The sequence below is a fragment of the Equus przewalskii genome, chromosome 2, assembly GCF_037783145.1.
Source record: "Equus przewalskii isolate Varuska chromosome 2, EquPr2, whole genome shotgun sequence".
Lineage (NCBI taxonomy): Eukaryota > Metazoa > Chordata > Mammalia > Perissodactyla > Equidae > Equus > Equus przewalskii.
This window is the reverse complement of record NC_091832.1, coordinates 111,641,051-111,661,073: the sequence shown is the minus strand read 5'-3', so window position 1 is coordinate 111,661,073 and position 20,023 is coordinate 111,641,051. Positions and strand designations below refer to the sequence as shown.

Sequence of the window (20,023 nt, the reverse complement as noted above, 5' to 3'; positions counted from 1 at the left end):
GTATTACGCACTTATCTTTACTTAGCCATTGGCAGTGTTTTGGATGCTTATAATTGGCAAAGTTTATCAGATTTGCTTCAATAAGTCAACTGTCCTCACAGTCTCATGTTTCTGAGTAATCCCATCTTGAACTTAACTATCCTTCTGTATTCTATTCCTTGTTTTCCTTCTTAAATATATTTGAGGATATATAGCACTTTGTTAATGGGAAATGTTTGCAATTTTATTGAATTTTTCCGTCAAAAGAAACCAAACAAATAATATAATTCACATGATAGCAAAGCGAGTCTTTTAGTAAAAAACATTTACCCTCGAGTGTTATTTAAATACTCTTATAATAAGCTATGATTCAATAATATATATATAAAGACTCCTAGACATATATAAACTACAACAACAATAACAAAAATCTGTGAACTCTATGCAGCCTTTTCTGATTAATTTTATCATTCATTAAGAATTTCCTAGAAATTGGCATATATGATGCTATTCAAAATTAAATTAGTAAATTAGTAGTTCTAATTTTCGTTTATACCCTCAATCAACTAACATAGTATTTTACGTTTAACGAAAATTCAATCAATATTTAGAATCGTCATGTTGCCAAATCATATTGGAACTGGCCTATCTTTTTTTCTAAAGGAAAAGGAAGAGTAGAGCTTGGGAGCAGTGACTGACTTTTTATGTGTCAGCTATCTGCAAGCTTTATTAAGTTGGCTACTTTTTATTGTTACTGTGCCATGAATTATAGATATCTCATAAATAAACATCTGTGATAAAAGAATCAATACGTTATCAATGATTTATCAATTTTATAAGCATGTGAGCACTTTTGAGTAACTCCTATTTACAAGACACAATGCTTTGCCTTTATCAAATTCAACACCTACTTGGCGTGACTGTATCCACTCTCATAGCTATTCTTTATCTACTTACCTGTTTGTCTAACTTATACACCAAACACGTATATGGTCAAGCAACTTATTGGAAGGGGAAAAGAATTAGAATGTGTAGTTCAACGTAAACACAAATGGTAAGGGCTGCTGAATTAATCATCAGAATAAGGCATGATTTACTGTAGCAGTAAGTTTTAAAACACATTTTGAAATATATAACGGCGAATAATAAGAACAAGAAAATCCTCCCCTGACTTTGAGAGAAAATACTGCATTTTATTCTTCTTTGCATTCCCTAGAGCAACTGGCCTTGCCTTACATATAGTACATGCTCAATAAACATGTGCTGGATGAATTCCTGATTATATAGACACAGAGTGGCATGTGACATGAATTATGGAAGAAAGAGAAATGCAGAGTCTTGAGGAGAGGGAGAGAGGACAGTAAAAAGTCTGTTTCACAGTGATTTTTCATTAATGATGATGCTACCCCTCTACCGACTGCTTAGCAGGGAACTATCTGATCTGCTCTCTGCAGCCAGCTTATTGATTGTGTGGGTCAATGTAATCTGGTGAACAAAGAACCAAGAAAGTGGGAGGTAGCATTTTCCTAGATAACTGCTAAGAAGCAGAGCAGATAGCGTACATTTTCATGCTTTGAGCCTGAGTGGCTCCCACATGAAGTTGAATTATTTGTAACAGCAATCCTAAAACTGGCAATTCTTTCTTTTATTAATAGATCTGATCCAAGTAAAAGATTAGTTAGATTTAAAGAAACATGAACACATATTAAAGACAGAATCTGTACGAGCATGAGAACAAAATTGCTTTTCCCTTTTTATTTACACTATCTGTGTTGTACACATATATATCAGGGTCTATTTATAGGGTCTTAGATTATGGTGGCCCTTGGTTTCTATCTCCCTAGATACCCAATGCCTAACCATTTTTATTGATAGTTTAGTGCTCACACTAAATGTGAGTCCAATGATTAACTCCAAGAAGACAGCAACAGTAAAACAACATCCTCAATGCAAGATTTCCAAACCAACCAACCAAACAAAACTCCAGACAAACAAAAAGTGAAAATACTTAATCCATAAACAAACAAAAATATTATTGAAGAGAATGAAGCTATTGTATGTAAAAGTTCGTGTTAAACGCCAGTTTTAATATCTCTAGCAGAGTTTCAAACACAACAATACTAGGCAATCATAAATTGCTAGTTTCTTTCCTCCCATCCCAGGAGAGAATGTTGAAAGTTACCTGCCAGAGAGGATCTTTTTGCTCAGGGAAGAGCTCAAAGTACTTGTGGGCTAGTTGCACTGGTGGCAGAGTTTGCAGTTTCAGGTTGGTCCAGCTCTGCACGAAGTTGGCCAAGTTGACAAAGGTATATAACCCTAGGCGGTCATTCCCGTAGTTCGACAAATGGGTCATGAAAATGCTGATCTGAAAGATAAATAAAAATGACCATAAAATAGCATATGCATAAGCTAAAAAGGGACATAGAGGCTCTAGGCAGCACCTCACCTCAACTTGGAATTTCATGAGAAGTGCAATTATCATCTTAGGAGGTCTTATAAACTGAATTGTGCCCCCCCGCATTGATTTATTTGTTGAAACTCTAATTCCCAATGTGACTATATTTGAAGATAGGGCCTTTCGAGAAGTAATTAAGGTTAAATGAGGTGGTAAGAGTGGGGTTCTAATCTGATAGGTCTCATGTTCTTATAAGAAGAGCAAGAGATATCAGCGCTTTCTCTCTTTCTTCCCCTCCAGGGGCACACAGAGAAGAGGCCAAGTGAGGACACAGCCAGAAGGCGGTCATCTATAAGCCAGGAAGAGATGCATCACCAAAGGCTGAATTTGTTGGTACCATGTTCACAAACTTCTAGCCTCAAGAACTGTGAAAAAAATAAATGTTTGTTGTTTAAACCACCTAATCTCCTGTTATGGCAGTTTGCAAAGACTAATATGGTGGAAAGCTACCACACATTTGATTTCTATTTCAAAGTCACTCTTAAACTCACTCAAAACTAAAACTGAAATTGAGATTGGCATCCCTTCACTGTTCATTAAAAGTAGAGTATTACTTTCCATACTAACTAATTTTCTCCCCCACTGTGGAATCTACATCATCAAACCCAATTATCTAATAATTTCCAGACTAGTAAAGAACCAGAATTAGACCAGCTCAAAAATTAAACAATTGTTCTGTATCTTTTCTGGTTTAGCTATGTATACAGGTTGAAATGGAATCAGACTCAAAAAACTTTGGTTCTTTATGGTCTAATGAGGAATTTTTACTGTAAGAAAGAAACTATTAATGTTTGCATGGAAACTGATTGCATTTAGCTAAAACTCTTCCATACTCACCAATCCTTTTACAATTTTTCTATCTTAATATTAACCCTAAAAGTATCACAGCATTTCGGTATTGTACTTTCATGGATCAGAGATTAAGAAAAAGTGAAATCTAGATTGAGTGCTCTTGAAAGAGCAATAAAAAATTTGAATGTGATTACAGATATAATCTAATATACAATCCATCAGAGATTACAGAAGAAATTAAAAAATACTAAATAAAGGAGAGCTTGCATAATCTTGATCTAAATTGCAGAGATTACTAATGTAACTCATAAAAAGGAAGTTCATCATTTTCTACCATAAGCAATTTATACTTGTTACTTAACTTCATATTATATTCATATGTATTTTAAAATTTATTTTATTATTATTTAGACATATAAGTATTTCAGAGCAACTAACGTAATTAAGTACTTTATTAACTTCATTAGAAAAATGAGAGTGATATAAAGTAGCAAATAATATTAAAACAAGTATAATGTGAAATTATCTAGAAAAATAATATCCACAGGTCTAAATAGAGGGAAAGTTGTGTTGCATGGCTAATTTTTGTATCGACGCTCACTGAAACTTTTTTAAGGGTTTATGTTTCTTGACGTGCTTATTTGGGTTATTTGGGCTATTTTGGAAATAAAAATGGGTTTGCAATAACCATTCCAATATCATGTCATCGCAACCTGGTTAGGATTCTTGGGCACTGAGAAAAGATTATATACCTTAGAACTTTCGTTCCCAAGACCTCACATGTCATGGGATAACTGGAAATGCCCAAAAAGCACACCTTTTGTCCTAAAAGTAATAGAACATTAGCTTGTACTAGAATTTAAAAAACAATGCCCTGGCAAGGTAGTGGAAGTTGTAAGTCTTATATCAGGTTCATTAAATGCCCTTTTTACTTTGGAAAAAACGCTCTCTTTGCATGTGTTATACTAGAATGCTGAAAAGGATTCTCTGAGGAAAGCCTATTAAGACGATTGGAGAGACTCTTCACCACGGTTGAAGTCGGGGAGGAGAGTGGGAGAGCTTGGCCCATTGTCCTGAACATCCCTAAATGACATAAAACAACACCTACAGAGGAGATAGTGCCTACTATGCGCTAGGCATGAAGCCAAGCCCTTTCCATACGTGAAACTATTAAATCCTCACAACTATCTTATGAGGTAGGTACAGTCATTGCCCCCTTTTACAGATGAAGAAACTGAGGCACAGGTAAGTAACTTGTCCAAGTCCCACATCTAGTCAATGGCAGAGACGAATTCAAAACTCAGGTGGTTTGATTCCCAAATCTGACACGTGCTATACGTGACCCTCACCCAAATACTTTTATTTACAGTTTGATATCCACCCTTTTTTCCCTTTTGCCTTTTTGAAAACAAAAGACCAAGAATATCTTTGTATAGAAGAAAATGGAAAATCTATGTATTATCTTGGCAACTTAAAGTTTTTCTTTTTTTTTTAAATTGAAATGATGGAAAATAAATTATTTTTGGAATCTTAAAGGAAAACTTTTAAGACAATGAATTATAGTATCTGAAAAGAATCTTACTGATAGACTGCAAATTTATCTTTGAAGGCACGATCCTTCCTATCATATTTCCAGTCCATTTTTTTCCCCTGGGGTATATTCAAAGCTTTTTACTCTAAAGGTCAAAAAAGAGAAAGGCTATTTTAAAGAACATTCTTTACATTGATTGTTTAGATAGAAATTCCAATTAAATCCCCCAAATGTTAGTGATACAATGTTCTTACTTGAGATTCCTGTGGAATCATTTGAACAGGTGCAGGGTTTCTATGTCACCGATTTTTACACCAGCTAATCTCTCCCTCTCTTAAACTCTTTTTTTTTCCCCAAAAAGGAAGTGCCTTCTTGGCAGGACTTAATTACAGAGTTTCTAGAACATAACATGGTATCAGTAGTTGATGACCATATAATTGCAACTGTTGTCATGAGAACTTCTTTATAATTACCACAAAATAATATGCCTTTGATCCCAATAAGTATGCATTTATCTCATGTCACTACTGTAATTAAGAAATAAGACAATGTAAGTAGTATGCTTCAGAATAATTATAGTTTCTCAGGACTGAAATTATTATGAAAAACCAGGCTGCAAGCTGACGGCCTGAAGAAATACAATAACGTCCTGGAAGTCTACCACCTGCCCTTGAGCGTTATTATCTTAGGATGGAAACTTAAGGCACCTGCGAGTGTCTGAAGTGTGACAAAATCATAAATAAAAATTCTATTCTAAGTGTATTGTAAATAATATTTTTATATCGTGGGAAAATGCACATTACCATTTCATTAGGGCATTAACACAATGTTTTCAAAAGATTTTATGGCAGACAGTTCCAAATCATGTATCCAGAATTCCGTTAGGAGACCACGCCTTGTTTTCTGAAGGACATATAAAACTTAATGCAGGGTAGGAAAATTCGCCTTCAGAAGAAAGGGGAGTCTGGAGACGCTGTGTGATTCTAGGCTGAGGCAAGCTTCTGCATCTAAATACCCCTTTGCTGAGAATAAAAGTGAGCTCCCTGTGCCGATGGCTGCAGTCATGTTGGACTGGGCAGCGTGTGCACATGCCTTACTGGTTAGAAACAAATTAGTGCTGGTACATGTCAATTGACTGCACTTTAGGAAGAAAAATTCTGCAAGCACAGCTTAGCTGTGCATATCTGGCTTGCTAAAAGCACCTAATGTGCAGACAGAGCATTTTTGTTTTAGTGTTTCTGGACAAATGACTTGTTTCAAAAAACAAAACCTATTTAGAGAGTGTAGGGAGAATAAGACAAATTAAGAATGGATGTGGTTTGAAGCATAAATAAGGGAAATCAAAGGATATGTAATATGAGATAATAGCAAATAACTAATTTTTCACAGACATAATATATTGCTATTTTTTACATGACTGTGTATGTTCCTCTGTTTATCCTGTCCTTTTATTTATTTATTTTTATTGTTATTTCCTTATATATATAGTAAGAATCTTCTTGCTCAGTATTCCCCAAAACACCTTCTGGATCCCCGTGTTACATCGCTGCAAATTGTTTATAGATGCAACTCACTTTACCTCAAAATATTGCTCAGAGATATGCATTGATCCAGACAAGCAGAGCTTTATCTGTCATGTGACAAAGACAGGCAAGGACATCATGTTCAATGGGTGAGTTTAAGAATAAGACATCAAGTGCTAATATCACTAGGCCAACTGCAGCCAGCGGGCCTTGCAGAGGAGCCACCGAGGTCTGGGTGCCATGACTTCTGTCATCAAGCTGGCCTCTGGGCTGTCTCTGTCTTTGCCATTTCTACATATATCTCTCCCTCAACTCTCAACACTCTCAACTCCATTATAACAAACATGAAACAAGTCTGAATTCTTTCCTTCATCTGTCGTAAAAATAGAGAACCAAGCTTGAAGGCATTCTCATGGTCTAATTACTCCATTCATTAGAAACATAAAACAGTGTAGCTTTAACGCAAATGCCAGACACAATATGCATGTGCCAAATTTGCGAAGATCATCACCTATGGAATAAATCAATTTAATGATGTAAATATAGTCCAAGGAAAAAGGAGGCTTTAAATATATCACTGTATAAATCTCGATAATAGGGAGTTAGATAACAGTAATTGAACTCTATGGGGGACCTTTAACGGTGGGTAGAAGCCCCGTCATAGTGACAAACGGGACGGCACTGTATAAACGTGGTATGGGGCTATCCTCCCCAGTCTTTAATCGCAAGTTATACAATTAATTGTTTTCTATAGCATTTCATTTTTATCTCTTATGAAAATTGCTAATACTCAAAATATAGGAGAAAGTAAAAAGGGAAAAATAAAATAAAAAATAAAGGCCTCATTTTATCCAGAAAATGAAGCATCAATCCCCTCTAAATTGAATCAAAATATTTTGATTGCCAATACCAGAATAGTTTTCTTGCTTTTCATACTTGTATGACAAACGCAATGTCATTGTAAATTGTATGGATGTTGATATCCATGAGCAGAATATATATTAAGCATAAAGTGGAATTTAAAGTCATTTTTTAGAGCAACATTTTTACTTAAAGTGCACATTAAATGTTTAAATATTAGCTCTGTGCCTTATACTGCTTTTAAATACCAAATCACTTACAGAGTAGTCAGATACATGGTTCCTAGAAAAAAAATACATTATCATAACAAATTTGGAAAGAAATGATAGCTTTGCAGAGCAAGAAGAGATGTGCCCCACTTTAAGGCAGCTCGTTCTGTGCTCATGCTGCAGCACAGTACTTTCAAGATAAGCACTAAATATTAGCAGTTTATTTCCATTTTTGCCTCTGCAGCCCTGCCCCTTTTCAGAATGAGTCCATTGTGTTTAAAAATATGTCCATTAGTTTGTTAAATTATTTATTAGGCTTTTAGTTTTCCTAAAACACGATGCTAAATGGAATATAAGGGAAGGTGCCCCTGATGGCCCATCTGGTGGACTTTGGCATTGTACTTATATTTTTCCTATAAAAGGCAATTTTGTGTTTTTATCTTATTCTGAACATAGGCTGGAACCAACAAGAGATACTAAGAGTCAGATTAGGCTTCACATTACCAGTTTGAACTCTAGTGCACGTCTAGATTTAAACACACGTGACATGACTTGAGCAATAATTATAGGCATCCCAGGGCAGCTTTTCAGTCCTGGGCAACTAATAACTTGGCAAATGCTTACATCCATCTTCTCAGATACCCAAAGTAAGAAATATTTGCCCGAACCTAATATAATTATATTTTGCCACTCAATCTAAGAGACCATCATTAGCTTGGAATTCACCATTGAGATATATACCATTTTATTTTTCCAAAATGTAACATCTATTGAATGGTTGTCTAATGGTTGATCTCTTCTGAGCACATTATGTCATTGAATCATAATGTTAATTTATTTCTATAACTTTGCCAACTTGTTTTATGTTCACTTTTGTTGTCTTGCTTGATTAGGTACTAAGAAAACTTCATACTTAGAGAAAAGAAAATGAGGATCAAAGGGGTCAAGTGGTCCTTCCAAGGTTGTACAGGGAATCCTGGCAAATCCAGTGCTCAAAGTTGGGGTGTGTGAATTCAGAGCCAGTGCCCTTTCACACTCACGTTTCTGCCAGAGACTTTGACAAGAAGTTTATCTAACTTCCTTTCATCATCTGCTTCTCTCCTATCATTTTAATTACTTGGTAGATTTTATCTGTAACAATATTAGGTTAAAACTCACAAGATTTCTTTATATAATTTCCCTAGAATTAGTCCAATGCAAAATTTTATTTATATATTTTTAATTCTTTAAGAAATGGAGGAAATAAAAGTTGATATTTCAATCTCTATCTATACACACATGTACATTTCAACTGCTTGTTGGCTCTGGACATTTCAAGATAATATTTACTGAAAAGAGAAATGATAATTTCAGTTGAGGAGATTAAGAGTTTTCTTAATAGAAATGTGATATAGAAATAGAAAGTAATTCCAATCTTCCAATCTTAAAGAAACATGTTTGATTTAGACAGACCTTCCAAGATGTATTCCTCCAAGAACTACTCTTAGAAAGAGAAAGAAAAAGAAGAGAGAAAGAAGGAAAAAAAGGAAGGAAGGAAAGAAAAAAGGAAAAAAGAGAGGAAGGAGGAAAAGAAGGAAGAGAAAAAAAGGAAGGAAGAAAAAGAAGCAAAGAAAAGCTCCAAAATCAAACACATCTCACCATCTGTAGGTCAGATGGACAGGAAAACAGCAGATTACTAAGAGTGATTTAGTTCATGCCTTTAAACGAGCACTCAGAGTCAACTCCAGCCATTGATTCTCCTACTCAGGCTACTTCCCTAAGCAGAAGGGACTCTTTTGTTCCATGTGACTTGTGGTTTAGTGTAAGATGTGCATTACCACAGGCATTTATGATTAATTACTATTCCTAGATGATGCTTTAGCTTTATATGCCCTTGACCATTAAGGAAGTTTATGTTAGATGTGTGAAAAACTAAACATTTGTTTTTCAATTTGAAGCAGGTTTAATGAAGAAAATAACGGTAATCAAAGAGTTTAAAAAATCAAAAGAGACAGAGATTAAAATATTATCTCAGGAAACTTTATTTATTGCATAAGTCAGAAAACATAGAAAAATGACTTGGAGTTGCTGTTCTAATTCACGTTGGTTTGATTTGCACACAGTGCAAACATGAATGTGGACAATCATGAAATTTGGAACCAGAAAGCCTGGGTTTGAGAGCTGTCTCTCTGTCTTACTGTATTGATTAACTTCTCTGAATATCAGGCTTCTCTACTGTACATAAAAACGATAACTTAGTTTCCTCCAACGTCATGCTCAGGTGAGTTGGGGTATGCCAAAACACTTTGCAAAATGAAAAACACTGTATGAAAGTTATCATCATTATGCACAATTTAATTAAAGTAACTATAGAATAGTTAACATATCAAATCAAATGATAAATTATTTGATTTATAACTCAGAGATAATAATATATTTTGTAAGAAAAGTTGGTGTTTCTTTGTTCTACTGAAATCAACTGCACATACCATGGGTTATGACAATACATGCAACTTCTAGTTAAACCAGAGAATCTTGGATATGTCTCTATCAGAGTAAAGATCACTAAATTTGATGCCTAATATATGAAGCTCTTGTGTAGTCTTCATGTTATTTCTTAATAAATACAAGCTTTATCCACCAGAATCACCTCTGACAGCTGCAGTTAAAAATCAATATAGGAGGAGATTGTTAAACAGACTCCTCTGTTTCATTTCAAAAATTGCAATGAGTAGATTTTAGAAACAGACACTACTCAAGGGTGGTAGTATGACGAGCTGATGTCTTGCTTTGCCTTAACGCTACACCCTAAATCAAAGAGCACTCCCCAGCCATTTCCCTATCCCCTTGACCCTCAGGGCACTCACCACCCAGCATATTAGGTATTTGTCTGGCTATTTGTTATCTAGTCCCTCACTCCCATGTTAGAATGCAAGCTCCTCAGAGTCCAGGCTCTCTTCTGCTGTAGAGCGCTGCATCCTCAGCGCTTAGTAAGATGCCTGGCATACACATGGGTGTGCAACGAATACTTACTGAATAAACAAATGGTAACGTCCTTGGTAACACACACTTCTTTTGCTAGCAGAAAACGTGGAGTAACTTAATTGCTTTCTAATTATTCCCTATATTCTGAAGACGTGAGGGGAAAAACAAAACATTCTATCCTAAAACCCTGAAAACAGCTGGCATTTAACAGGATACGATGAATTGCTAAATTACATTTTTTGTGTTTTCCATTTCCGTTATCAGAATAAATGCAACAGAAGCTCCATTCTGCATCTGATTATTTACCAGCGTCCCAGTTTTTCAGTCATAATATTTGGTTGGTAAATTATTAACAAATCAGAACTGTTTTGATTCAAGACCAACTAGAGTGTAAACACTGATCTTCCTGAATAAAGAAGTTGGGCAGTGACTTTGTCAAGGCAACAGTAAATAGGGCAGCTGTTCTAACAGAGAGCAGAAGGCTCCTGCTATATATCAGTGAGCAGGAGCTTTTTCTCCACTTTTCTTATACATCAGTAGAGGCCTAAGTCATTAAAAGGCAATGCATGCTCACACCATATCGTTATTGCATACATTTGTGTTTTGTTTTCCTTTAATAGTCAAGTCAGACCTGAGGTTTTAGATGTCACAGTAATTGCCTTTTAGTATCCCCTGATTTTGAACAAAGATCTCCCAGTTTTACACAAAGAGAGACCAACAACCAACACTGCTTCCCACCTGGGCTATTTAGTACTCCTCTCTTTTCAAGAGATCAAATCTCCTTTCCAATCATGTTGCAATGATGCCACATAAAAGTCATTGAAGTGCAAATATATAACCCCAAGAATAATCATGGGCAGTTCAGCCACTAGGTAAAGAAAACACGTCCATTAGTGATCAGTGTAAGCTGCATTAACAGTCTCAAATAGAGTTCGACCATTTTTAATGAAAAAAAAGATCATCTTTATTTATTCAAACAATCAACCAACTGACGAATATTTATTGAATGCCTCCTAAGTGCCTGGGGATATAATTGTGAATAAATTATACATAGTTTTTGCCTAAAGGAACTTAACGTCAAATGGGGATATACAGAAGAAAATAGTAGATTATAATACAATGTACTGTGGAAATTCCATGCTCTCTGATATCACACAGGTGCTGGAACTGGGCACTGCTGAAGACGTATGGAAGGGGCTGAGGTCACTTGTTAGACAGAAGGGACTGTAGATGTGAAAGCAGTTGGTGAGACTGTGCATTCGAGAAACTAAAAGTACAATGGGGTCCATGCCAGGGGGTGGGGTAGCAAGAGAAAGGAGAAGACGGGTCCGCAGAGATCTTTTAAATTCTTGAAGGGTTTGGGCTTTAATCCTAAGAATAATGGGGAAACACTGCAAGATTTTGAGTAGGGATGAAACATAGTCAGATATGCATTTTAGGAAATACATCCTGACTGCCTTAGGAAGAAGGGTGAAGATGGGAGGTTCGGAGTCATTTAGGAGGCTTTGATATGCTTAAGATTGAGATATAATGATTACCTCAACTGTGGCAGTGGAAAAGGAGAGAAATTAAACAGATTCAAGTGATGTTCAGATGACCAAACGTGAAGAGTGATGTCAGCAACATGGCTGAGTAAGATGTCCCTCATTCGTGTCCCTCTCTCAACAGCAACAATTTGTCACGCAACCACAGACAAAACTGCCTTTGAGGGAGCTGTGGGATCCAGCATCATATGCCACGCAAGCTGGAAGGAGTTTCCCCACCTGTGCATCAGAAACAGGTATCAGATAACAAGATAACAGACAACCAAGATAACAGATCTTGGCCCCAGGTGTGGACCTGGCAGTGGCCTGTGAACTGGATTCGGCCCCTCTGGGATGTGGTCCAGGGGCCCCTGGAGAACACTGTCTTAGACAATTACCCATAGAAAATAGAACCTTTATGGAAGTCCAGGTTTCCAGTGGAGAAGTTCCAGCACACCATGGTTAGAGCAAAAATCCCGATTTTGGAGGCATTGGAGAGCGTAAGACGAACAGTTTAACTTTATTCAAGTCACCTTTTCCCCAAGATGGCACAGTTTAGGGCCAAGAGAGATTTTCTTGGCCTGTGATTTCTCCTGAGGGGGAAAGTGAGAGGGTGTGAGCCAGCAGCCAACTTTTCCAGCTGTGTAGAATGCCACCAAAGAGGCCCATTTTTCTCTCACCCCATCCAGAGTCCTGAGTCATGAGTTGAAGGTGGGAAGAGGCTGTGAGAGGGGCAGATAAGATTCTCTGGGGGTATTAAAGAGACATGGATGCCACTAACTGCTTCTCAGACTCCATGAAAAAGCACACCCAGAAGCCTCTGGGAGTGTCTGCCCACAGATCCCTCCAAATAGCACATAGGCAACCCCAGCACTCTGCGTGCCTCACCCACACACACTGCCACACTGTCGCCGGCTCTCAGTGTGCTCCAGAGATCAGCAAAGACAAGCATTGGCAGACAGCTAGTGAGCATGTGCAGAAAACCAGCCAGAATCTGTGGGCCACAGGGAGACCACAAATGTGAACTTTAGCTCCACCCTTGGGAAAGCAAAAGGGAGTCTGTGAGAACCTAGCCTGGTGCGTTGCAGTATCGAGAGAAGACATACAAGCTTAAGAGTTTGGCCAGGATAAGAAGCAAGAAGGATGTAGCAACTGTATTCACAGGACTGAGAAAGCCCCAGAATCTCAGCAGGGCTGACAGAAGGCATTTCTCTCTCGATGTCAGTTAGTAAGGACTGGAGGAGGTGACTGCAACTTCAAACGTGAAATGCGAGATGCAAGACTTAAGGAACATGAAAAATCAGGGAAACATGACACTACCAAAGCATCACAATAATCTTCCAGGAACTGACCCCAAAGACATGGAGATCATGGAATATTATTCCGCTACGAGAAAGAAGGAAATCCTGCCACTTGTAACAAAATGAATGGACTTTGAGGGCACTCTGCTAAGTGAAATAATTTAGACAGAGAAAGACAAATACTGCATGATCTCACTTATATTTGTAATCCAAAAAAGCCAAACTCGTAGAAACAGAGAACAGAATGGTGGTTGCCAGGGACTGGAGGGTGGGGGAAATAGGGAAATGTTGGTCAAAGGGTATAAACTTCCAGTTATAAGAGGAATAAGTTCTGGGGATCTAGTGTACAGCATGGTGATTATAGTTAACAACACCGTATTATATACTTGAAAGTTGCTAAGAAAGTAAACCTTAATTGTTTTCACCACAAAAAAGAAATGGTAATTATGTGAGGTGAAAGAGGGTTAACTAACCCTACTGTGGTAATCATTTTGTGATATACGTGTATTAAATCATCATGCTGTATATCTTAAACTTACACAATGCTATGTGTCAATTATATCTCAATAAAGATGGTGACAAAGGTAATGAATTTCTAATGATCTGTGCTTGATTATAGGTGAGGAGCGAAAAAAAGAAGGGATCAAAGTGATACTCAGTTTTCTGGCTTAGGTAACTGGATGAATATTGGAACAATTTTACCAAAACAGGAAACAATGGAGAGATGAATAGAACAAAAGATTAAGAGAAACAAGAACTTTAAAACAGTGGCTATAAGGAATCAGACAGAGAGCTAAAAATAAAGGCACAGACACTTGGTGTGACTGCTCTAGGGGTCCTTGTGAGCCCATATAAATTTATATAGACTCCAATCTGTATGATATTCTTCAGCATTCCTTCAATTAGAAGCCAGCTGCAGATCTGAAGGGAGCAGACCATTGGATTATTCTAGAGTTTAGGATTTGCCAAATTAATGGAATGGAAGAAAAGTGGGACAAGGGATTTCTTGGTAATGATTGGAAGATAGAGATTGAAATGATCCCCAACATGCTTTCTGTAAATCAGTAACATTTTCAATCTTTTAAAGTATATTTTTATATTTTAAACAACTCACTTTATAGCTACAGGTTGCCCATATTAAAAAATAGTTATAGTTTTCTGCCGAGGAGTATTGAGAAGTATTGACGATTACCCTGGCATTTTTAACTCTACAGAATTCGCCGACTCTCTACCTGCTCAAACATCAAGGAAGTAGTCTGATAAATGACAGTTATGAAATTGAGGATATGCAGGGTATCCTTTCAAAAGAAGAGCAAAAAGATAAAAATTTTCTTACATTTATGCTAATTCTATTCCTTCTCGTACCTTTGGAGTATTATCATGAGGAAGGCAAGCAGGATCCTTGGAAGGGGAAAAAAATGAGTTCCTAGGCTAGGATTCAAGCAAAAATTATATAGAATTTTTTTTTAAGCTTTCTTCTTGGTCTAGCTCAGTTTTCCATGGTAGGACCCATCAATTGCTTGTGGGTCAAGATGATGTCAGCAAAAACATCTTAGCTTGAGTTATTTTGCACATAATTGCAAAGAGGAATTCCCTTGAGGCAAGGGACTTCAAAGAGGAAGAGGCTTTAGGATGTGTGGACCTCAACGTGTGGGGATTGAAGGAGTTTGTCAAAGAGGTTGAGTAGAACTTGGATCTCCCACATCCATTCTCTGTGCTATGGGTTATGGGTACCAATCATTATGACTCCTGATGAACCCACACAGGCCTCCTGAAAGGGTTAGCCTGCCAAGCTGAGAGCATCCTTGATGAGTTGCTGTTAATTAGTGAATTGGCAACTTACGAACAAATTCAACGTAGCCAAGGAAAGAACCAGTGAACTTGAAGACAAGTAAAGAGAAACCTGCCGAATTGAAGTGAAAAGAGAAAAAAAAAACAATGAAAACAAAGCAAAACACCCAATAACTGTGGGACAATACCAAAATTTGTAACATATGCATAATTGGAATATCAGAATGAGAAGAAAGATAAAATGGAGCAGAAGGACATTTAAAGTAATAATAGCTGAGAAATTTCTAAAATACATGAAAAATATCATACCACAGATTCAGGAAGCTTAGAGAACTCCAGGCAGGTTAAATACCAAATAAACAAACAAAACACACCTAGGAAGCCAGAGGAAAAAATACCTTACCTATGGACATGTAAGAATAAGAATTACAGTGTACTTTTCATTAGAAACCACACAAGCAAGGAGGGGAGAGAATAAAATATTTAGAGTGTTGAAAGATGAAAACTACTAATCTGGAATTCTATATCCAACAAAATTCTCCTCAAAAGTGAAGGAGAGGGGCTGGCCCCATAGCCTAGGGGTTAAGCTCGGCACACTCTGTTCTGGCAGCTTGGGTTTGGTTCCTGGGCATGGACCTACATCACTTGTTGGCAGTCATGTTGTGGTAGCGACCCACATATACAAAATAGAGGAAGACTGGCACAGATGTTAGCTCAGGGCAAATCTTCCTCAAGCAAAAAGAAGAGGACTGGCAACAGATATTATCTCAGGGTGAATCTTCCTCAGGAAAAAAAAAATGTAAAAAGTGAAGGAGAAATGAATACTTTTTCAGACAAACAAAAACTGAGGGAATCCTTTGTTAAGAGACCTACCCTGCCAAAAAAAAAAAAAAAAAATGTTGAAAGCAGTTCTTCAGACAAAAGGAAAATGATATAGTTCAGGAGTTTGGATCTACACTAAAAAAGGGAAAATTATTTGAAGGAATGAAGGTAAACTAAAATCTTTTATTGTTCTTATTCTTAATTAATCAAAAGATAACTATACCGCAATAATAGCAACAATGCATTGGGTAACTATAGCATGCAAATGAGCGAAATGAACAGAATGTCACAAGCAGTGGGAGGGAGGAATTGTAAATACTCTGTTACAAGGTACCTGCACTACACGTGAAGCAGTATAGTGTTATTTGAAAGTGGACAGTTTATTTAAAAATGTATATTGTAAAATCTAGGGCAATCACTTAAAAAAATTTAAAAGAAGTATAATTGATATGCTAAAAGAAGAGGTAAAACGGAATCATATAAAATACTCAATTAAAAACATAACACAAAAAAAGATCGGGGGCAAAGAGCAAATGTAACAAATAGAAAACAGGTACAACATGGTAGATACTAATCTAACTGTATCAATAATTACATTAATTATAAATGGCCTAAATACAAATAAAAGATAAGGATGGACAGAATGAATTGAAAAAACAAGACTCAACCATGTGTTGTCTACAAGAAATCCACTTTAAATATAAAGACTCAACAAAGTTAAAAATAAAAGGATGGAGAAAGATATACTATGCTAACACAAAACAAAGAAAGCTAGAGTACCTATATTGACTTCAGAAAAGCAGGCTTTAGAACAAGAAGGATTATGATGGATGGAGTACATACACTGCCAAGAGCAGACACCAGACTTTTCACACCAGATTTTTCACACATACTCACACACACACTAAGTACACTCATGCGTATATGCACTCACAGACATCCACTTGCACATTCCTTCATACACATATGTGCACACACACCACAACTCCAAGCTACTGGGGAGACAGGCAGACACAGTCAGAACTGGGAGGAGAAGAAAAGGACTTTGATCTGGGTTTAAAATCACAAATTTTACCTTAAACTATTTATAATGTCGTTATAACTGAAAGTGACTACAGAGTTATGGATGCTGGCTAAGATATTCTTACGGAATCCCCTAACTTGCTGGAAGCAGGGTTCAATATAGTACACGCGAGAGTTCTCAATAAACTTAGTATATAGTCATCATATGTTTTTCAATAATAGTTCTCTAATGGTTCACAGAACTATGGTACTTTTAAGAAATATTTTATCCAAACACCTTAATAGAGATAATATTTATATCTATGTTAAAACTTGTTTTAACATGAATTAAATCAATATCCACTTATAATACTGATTTGAATTAACTTATAAGAGGTATTGGTTCCTCATTTGAAAGTATCTGTGTGTTTTTTTGCCTTTGTTGCCTTTTAGTATAGAAGTCATATAAAAGATATGAATACTACTCCAACTTATGTGCAATGAAGCATATTAGAATAACTCCTCTATTGAAACTTCACAGTTGACAAATAATGTCAAAATACATATGATATTTAAAAATAATGGTACTGAAATTTTAATTAAAATGAACCATGTGGAACAATGAATTTAGTTTGGGGTCCAATGCTAAAGTATGATGGTATCCTCACAGTGGTTTTGCAGTGTAAATATAAGAAGATCTAAGAAACTAAAATTGTATCTCTCCATTTCACCATTTTGTCCCCTCTGACTCTCTTTTTCCTCTTTTCTACTCTTTATTGTATACTTATGTAACTATGGGTTTTGCTGGCCTCAGTCTTTTTATTGTACTACCAGAATGTTCTATAATTTCCAAGCTGTCAGAATCTGATGTGCATGCCAGCAGGCTATATTTTTAAATACATCGTGAACAAAAACATCCCTGTCAAGTGTCCGTTTCCCAGTACCAAACAGCTCCATCCTCAGTTATCTATCACAGCAGTTCTTTGCGATTTGAGTGTTGAGCATGTGTCAGATCCTGACAGTCTACCATTACACATTACAGTCTGCTATTACAGATTAAAAAGTATAGTGCATTCACCACTGCTGGATCTCCTAGAACATTTGGATCTGGGAACTCAACAGCTGCAGCAACACAAAAGGATTGCTGAAACAGAGATTTGGGGTTGACAGAGCATTAATTTTAATAATGACAAATTGTCTCAGAATTCAATGCTTTTCATATTCATGACCCTCCTGCTCCTGCAGCAAAGTAATTTATGTGCCTGAAAATTGTTCCTGTGCTTTAATTTGGTGCCCTTACAGATACCGTGTGTTTTTACTTCACCACATCCGACATCAGAGCTAAATGTTTTCTTAGTAATATTTCTTCAGTGAAAGATCAAAGAGGCAACATGTGAATAAAATTTTTTTCTCTCTTCTGCATTCCTATAGCACTTTGAACATGGTGTTATGCTATTGTTTACTGTTTTTTAATTAACTATCTCTTCCACTAGATTATGAACATATCTTGAGCAGGGATAAATTGTCTGCATTTTTTTATCTTGTACTCTGTGAGTTCCTGGCATAATTTCTAAACTTCTAAATTTCAGTAATGGTATCCATGTGGTCCTCTAGCAACTGTGTAAAACTATTGCAAATAAAATGAAATCGTCATTGACCTTTCTAAAAAGTGAGCCCAAAATTTTTTTCCTTTAAACGTATATGTTGAAATTAGAAATCCATGAAGAGACAAGCGAAAGATTGCTTGATCAATATATAGTGACTTAAAATGTTTAAATTAAAGGAAAAGTAACTTTTCAAATTTTCTAGCATTCATTCAATTTGAAAACTGTCTTTTTATGCTGTTCATAAAGTTATTAACATATAATATTTATATTTCCATGAGATCACTGTTTATCAGGGAAATAGCAGATGTAAAGAGAATATTAAACATTTACAGCAATTTTCCTAATTTTATTGAGTTATATTTATTTGGAATCACTGGCATTTACGCAGACACAAAATGCAATCCTGTGAAAGTGTCAACAGAAAGAACAAGGTAAAAATTATGAAAACAAGCAACACAAATATATTGTAAGGCAGTTGGATGAACACAGTGGATAGCATTTGCTTTGAGCACAGAGAGGAGGCCCTTGGTGTGTTGGCATGGACTAGGAAGAGGTCACGAAATAAGAGGAATTTTGACTAGACTTTAAATATAGATAAATTTTGACTACCTCAAGAAGAAAGCTCTTAGTATTATTTTGCTCTGGGTGGAAGGAAAGCATGAAAATGGGACACATAAGTCACGTTGGGGAAGAGCGAGTTTTTATGAGCTGATTGTGTCCCCCTAAATTTCGTACATTGAAGCCCTAACCCCTCATACTTCAAAATGGGACTATTTGGAGCCAGAGCCTTTAAAGAGTGATTAAGTTACAAGGAGGCCCTTAGGGTGGGCCTTAATCCAATCTAATTGTTGTCATTACAAGAAGAGGAAAGTGATACCAAAATGCGCAAACCCAGAGAGGAGACCACAGAAGGACACAGTTAGAAGGTAGCCATCTGTAAGCCCAAAAAGAGAGGCCTCAAAAGAAACCAAACCTGTTGACACCTGGATCTTGGACTTCTAGTCTCCATAACTGTGAGAAAATAAATTTCTCTTGTTTGAGGCCCCCAGCGTGTGGTATTTGTTACGGCAGCCGGAGCAGACTAACACAGGAGCAGGCCGTTTTAGCAGGAGTAGAGCGTTTATATAAAGGAGCAGTGGGATATAGGTTAGGAAAGCTGGAGGCCGGATGGAGGAGATCACTGATCAGTCAGCACTGAGAAAGACACTTACGGGGTGATAAGTGAAGGAATGGGCGGCATACGAGGTTGGGGGCTTGTTTCACTGTCTTCTGTAGTAGAGAAGCACTGCTATATGTAGCTCTGCTACTCCATTCCTGGCACTGAGCAAGGAACTGAAGGTACATCCAATGCTTCAACGCGTAGAGACAAATCCTGGGTTCAAAGAGGGATGTCTTTAGATAGATAAAGAAAACGCTGTCTTGTAGCTGTTTGCTGTTTTCCTGTAAGTTATTTTCCACTTTGTGTGAAGATTTCGCATTGCCAATTCATGGTGAAGACAAATAAATATTGGTGACATCAGCAATCAGGCTGAGAACGTGCAATCACGGAACAGGTTGTACACCATCCAGTATTGTCTAATTTGTGAAGTACCATAAACCTCCTGAATTTTTGTGTTCACAGTTTATGATTTTGCTCATTACCATGTAGTTTTTGGTCGAACTA

The 20,023-nt window shown here is 36.7% G+C and overlaps 1 protein-coding gene across 2 annotated transcripts in view; it reads right to left on the bottom strand.

Annotated features, from left to right (window-relative positions):
- The window catches only part of LOC103557777 (N-deacetylase and N-sulfotransferase 4), a 389,440-nt gene that overhangs the window by 38,095 nt on the left and 331,322 nt on the right, over positions 1–20,023 (bottom strand). For both annotated transcript variants that reach the window (XM_070609249.1, XM_008530458.2), the window contains one exon: positions 2,162–2,344. In XM_070609249.1, coding sequence (XP_070465350.1) covers positions 2,162–2,344 — 183 coding nt within the window. The remainder of the gene's footprint in view (positions 1–2,161; positions 2,345–20,023) is intronic.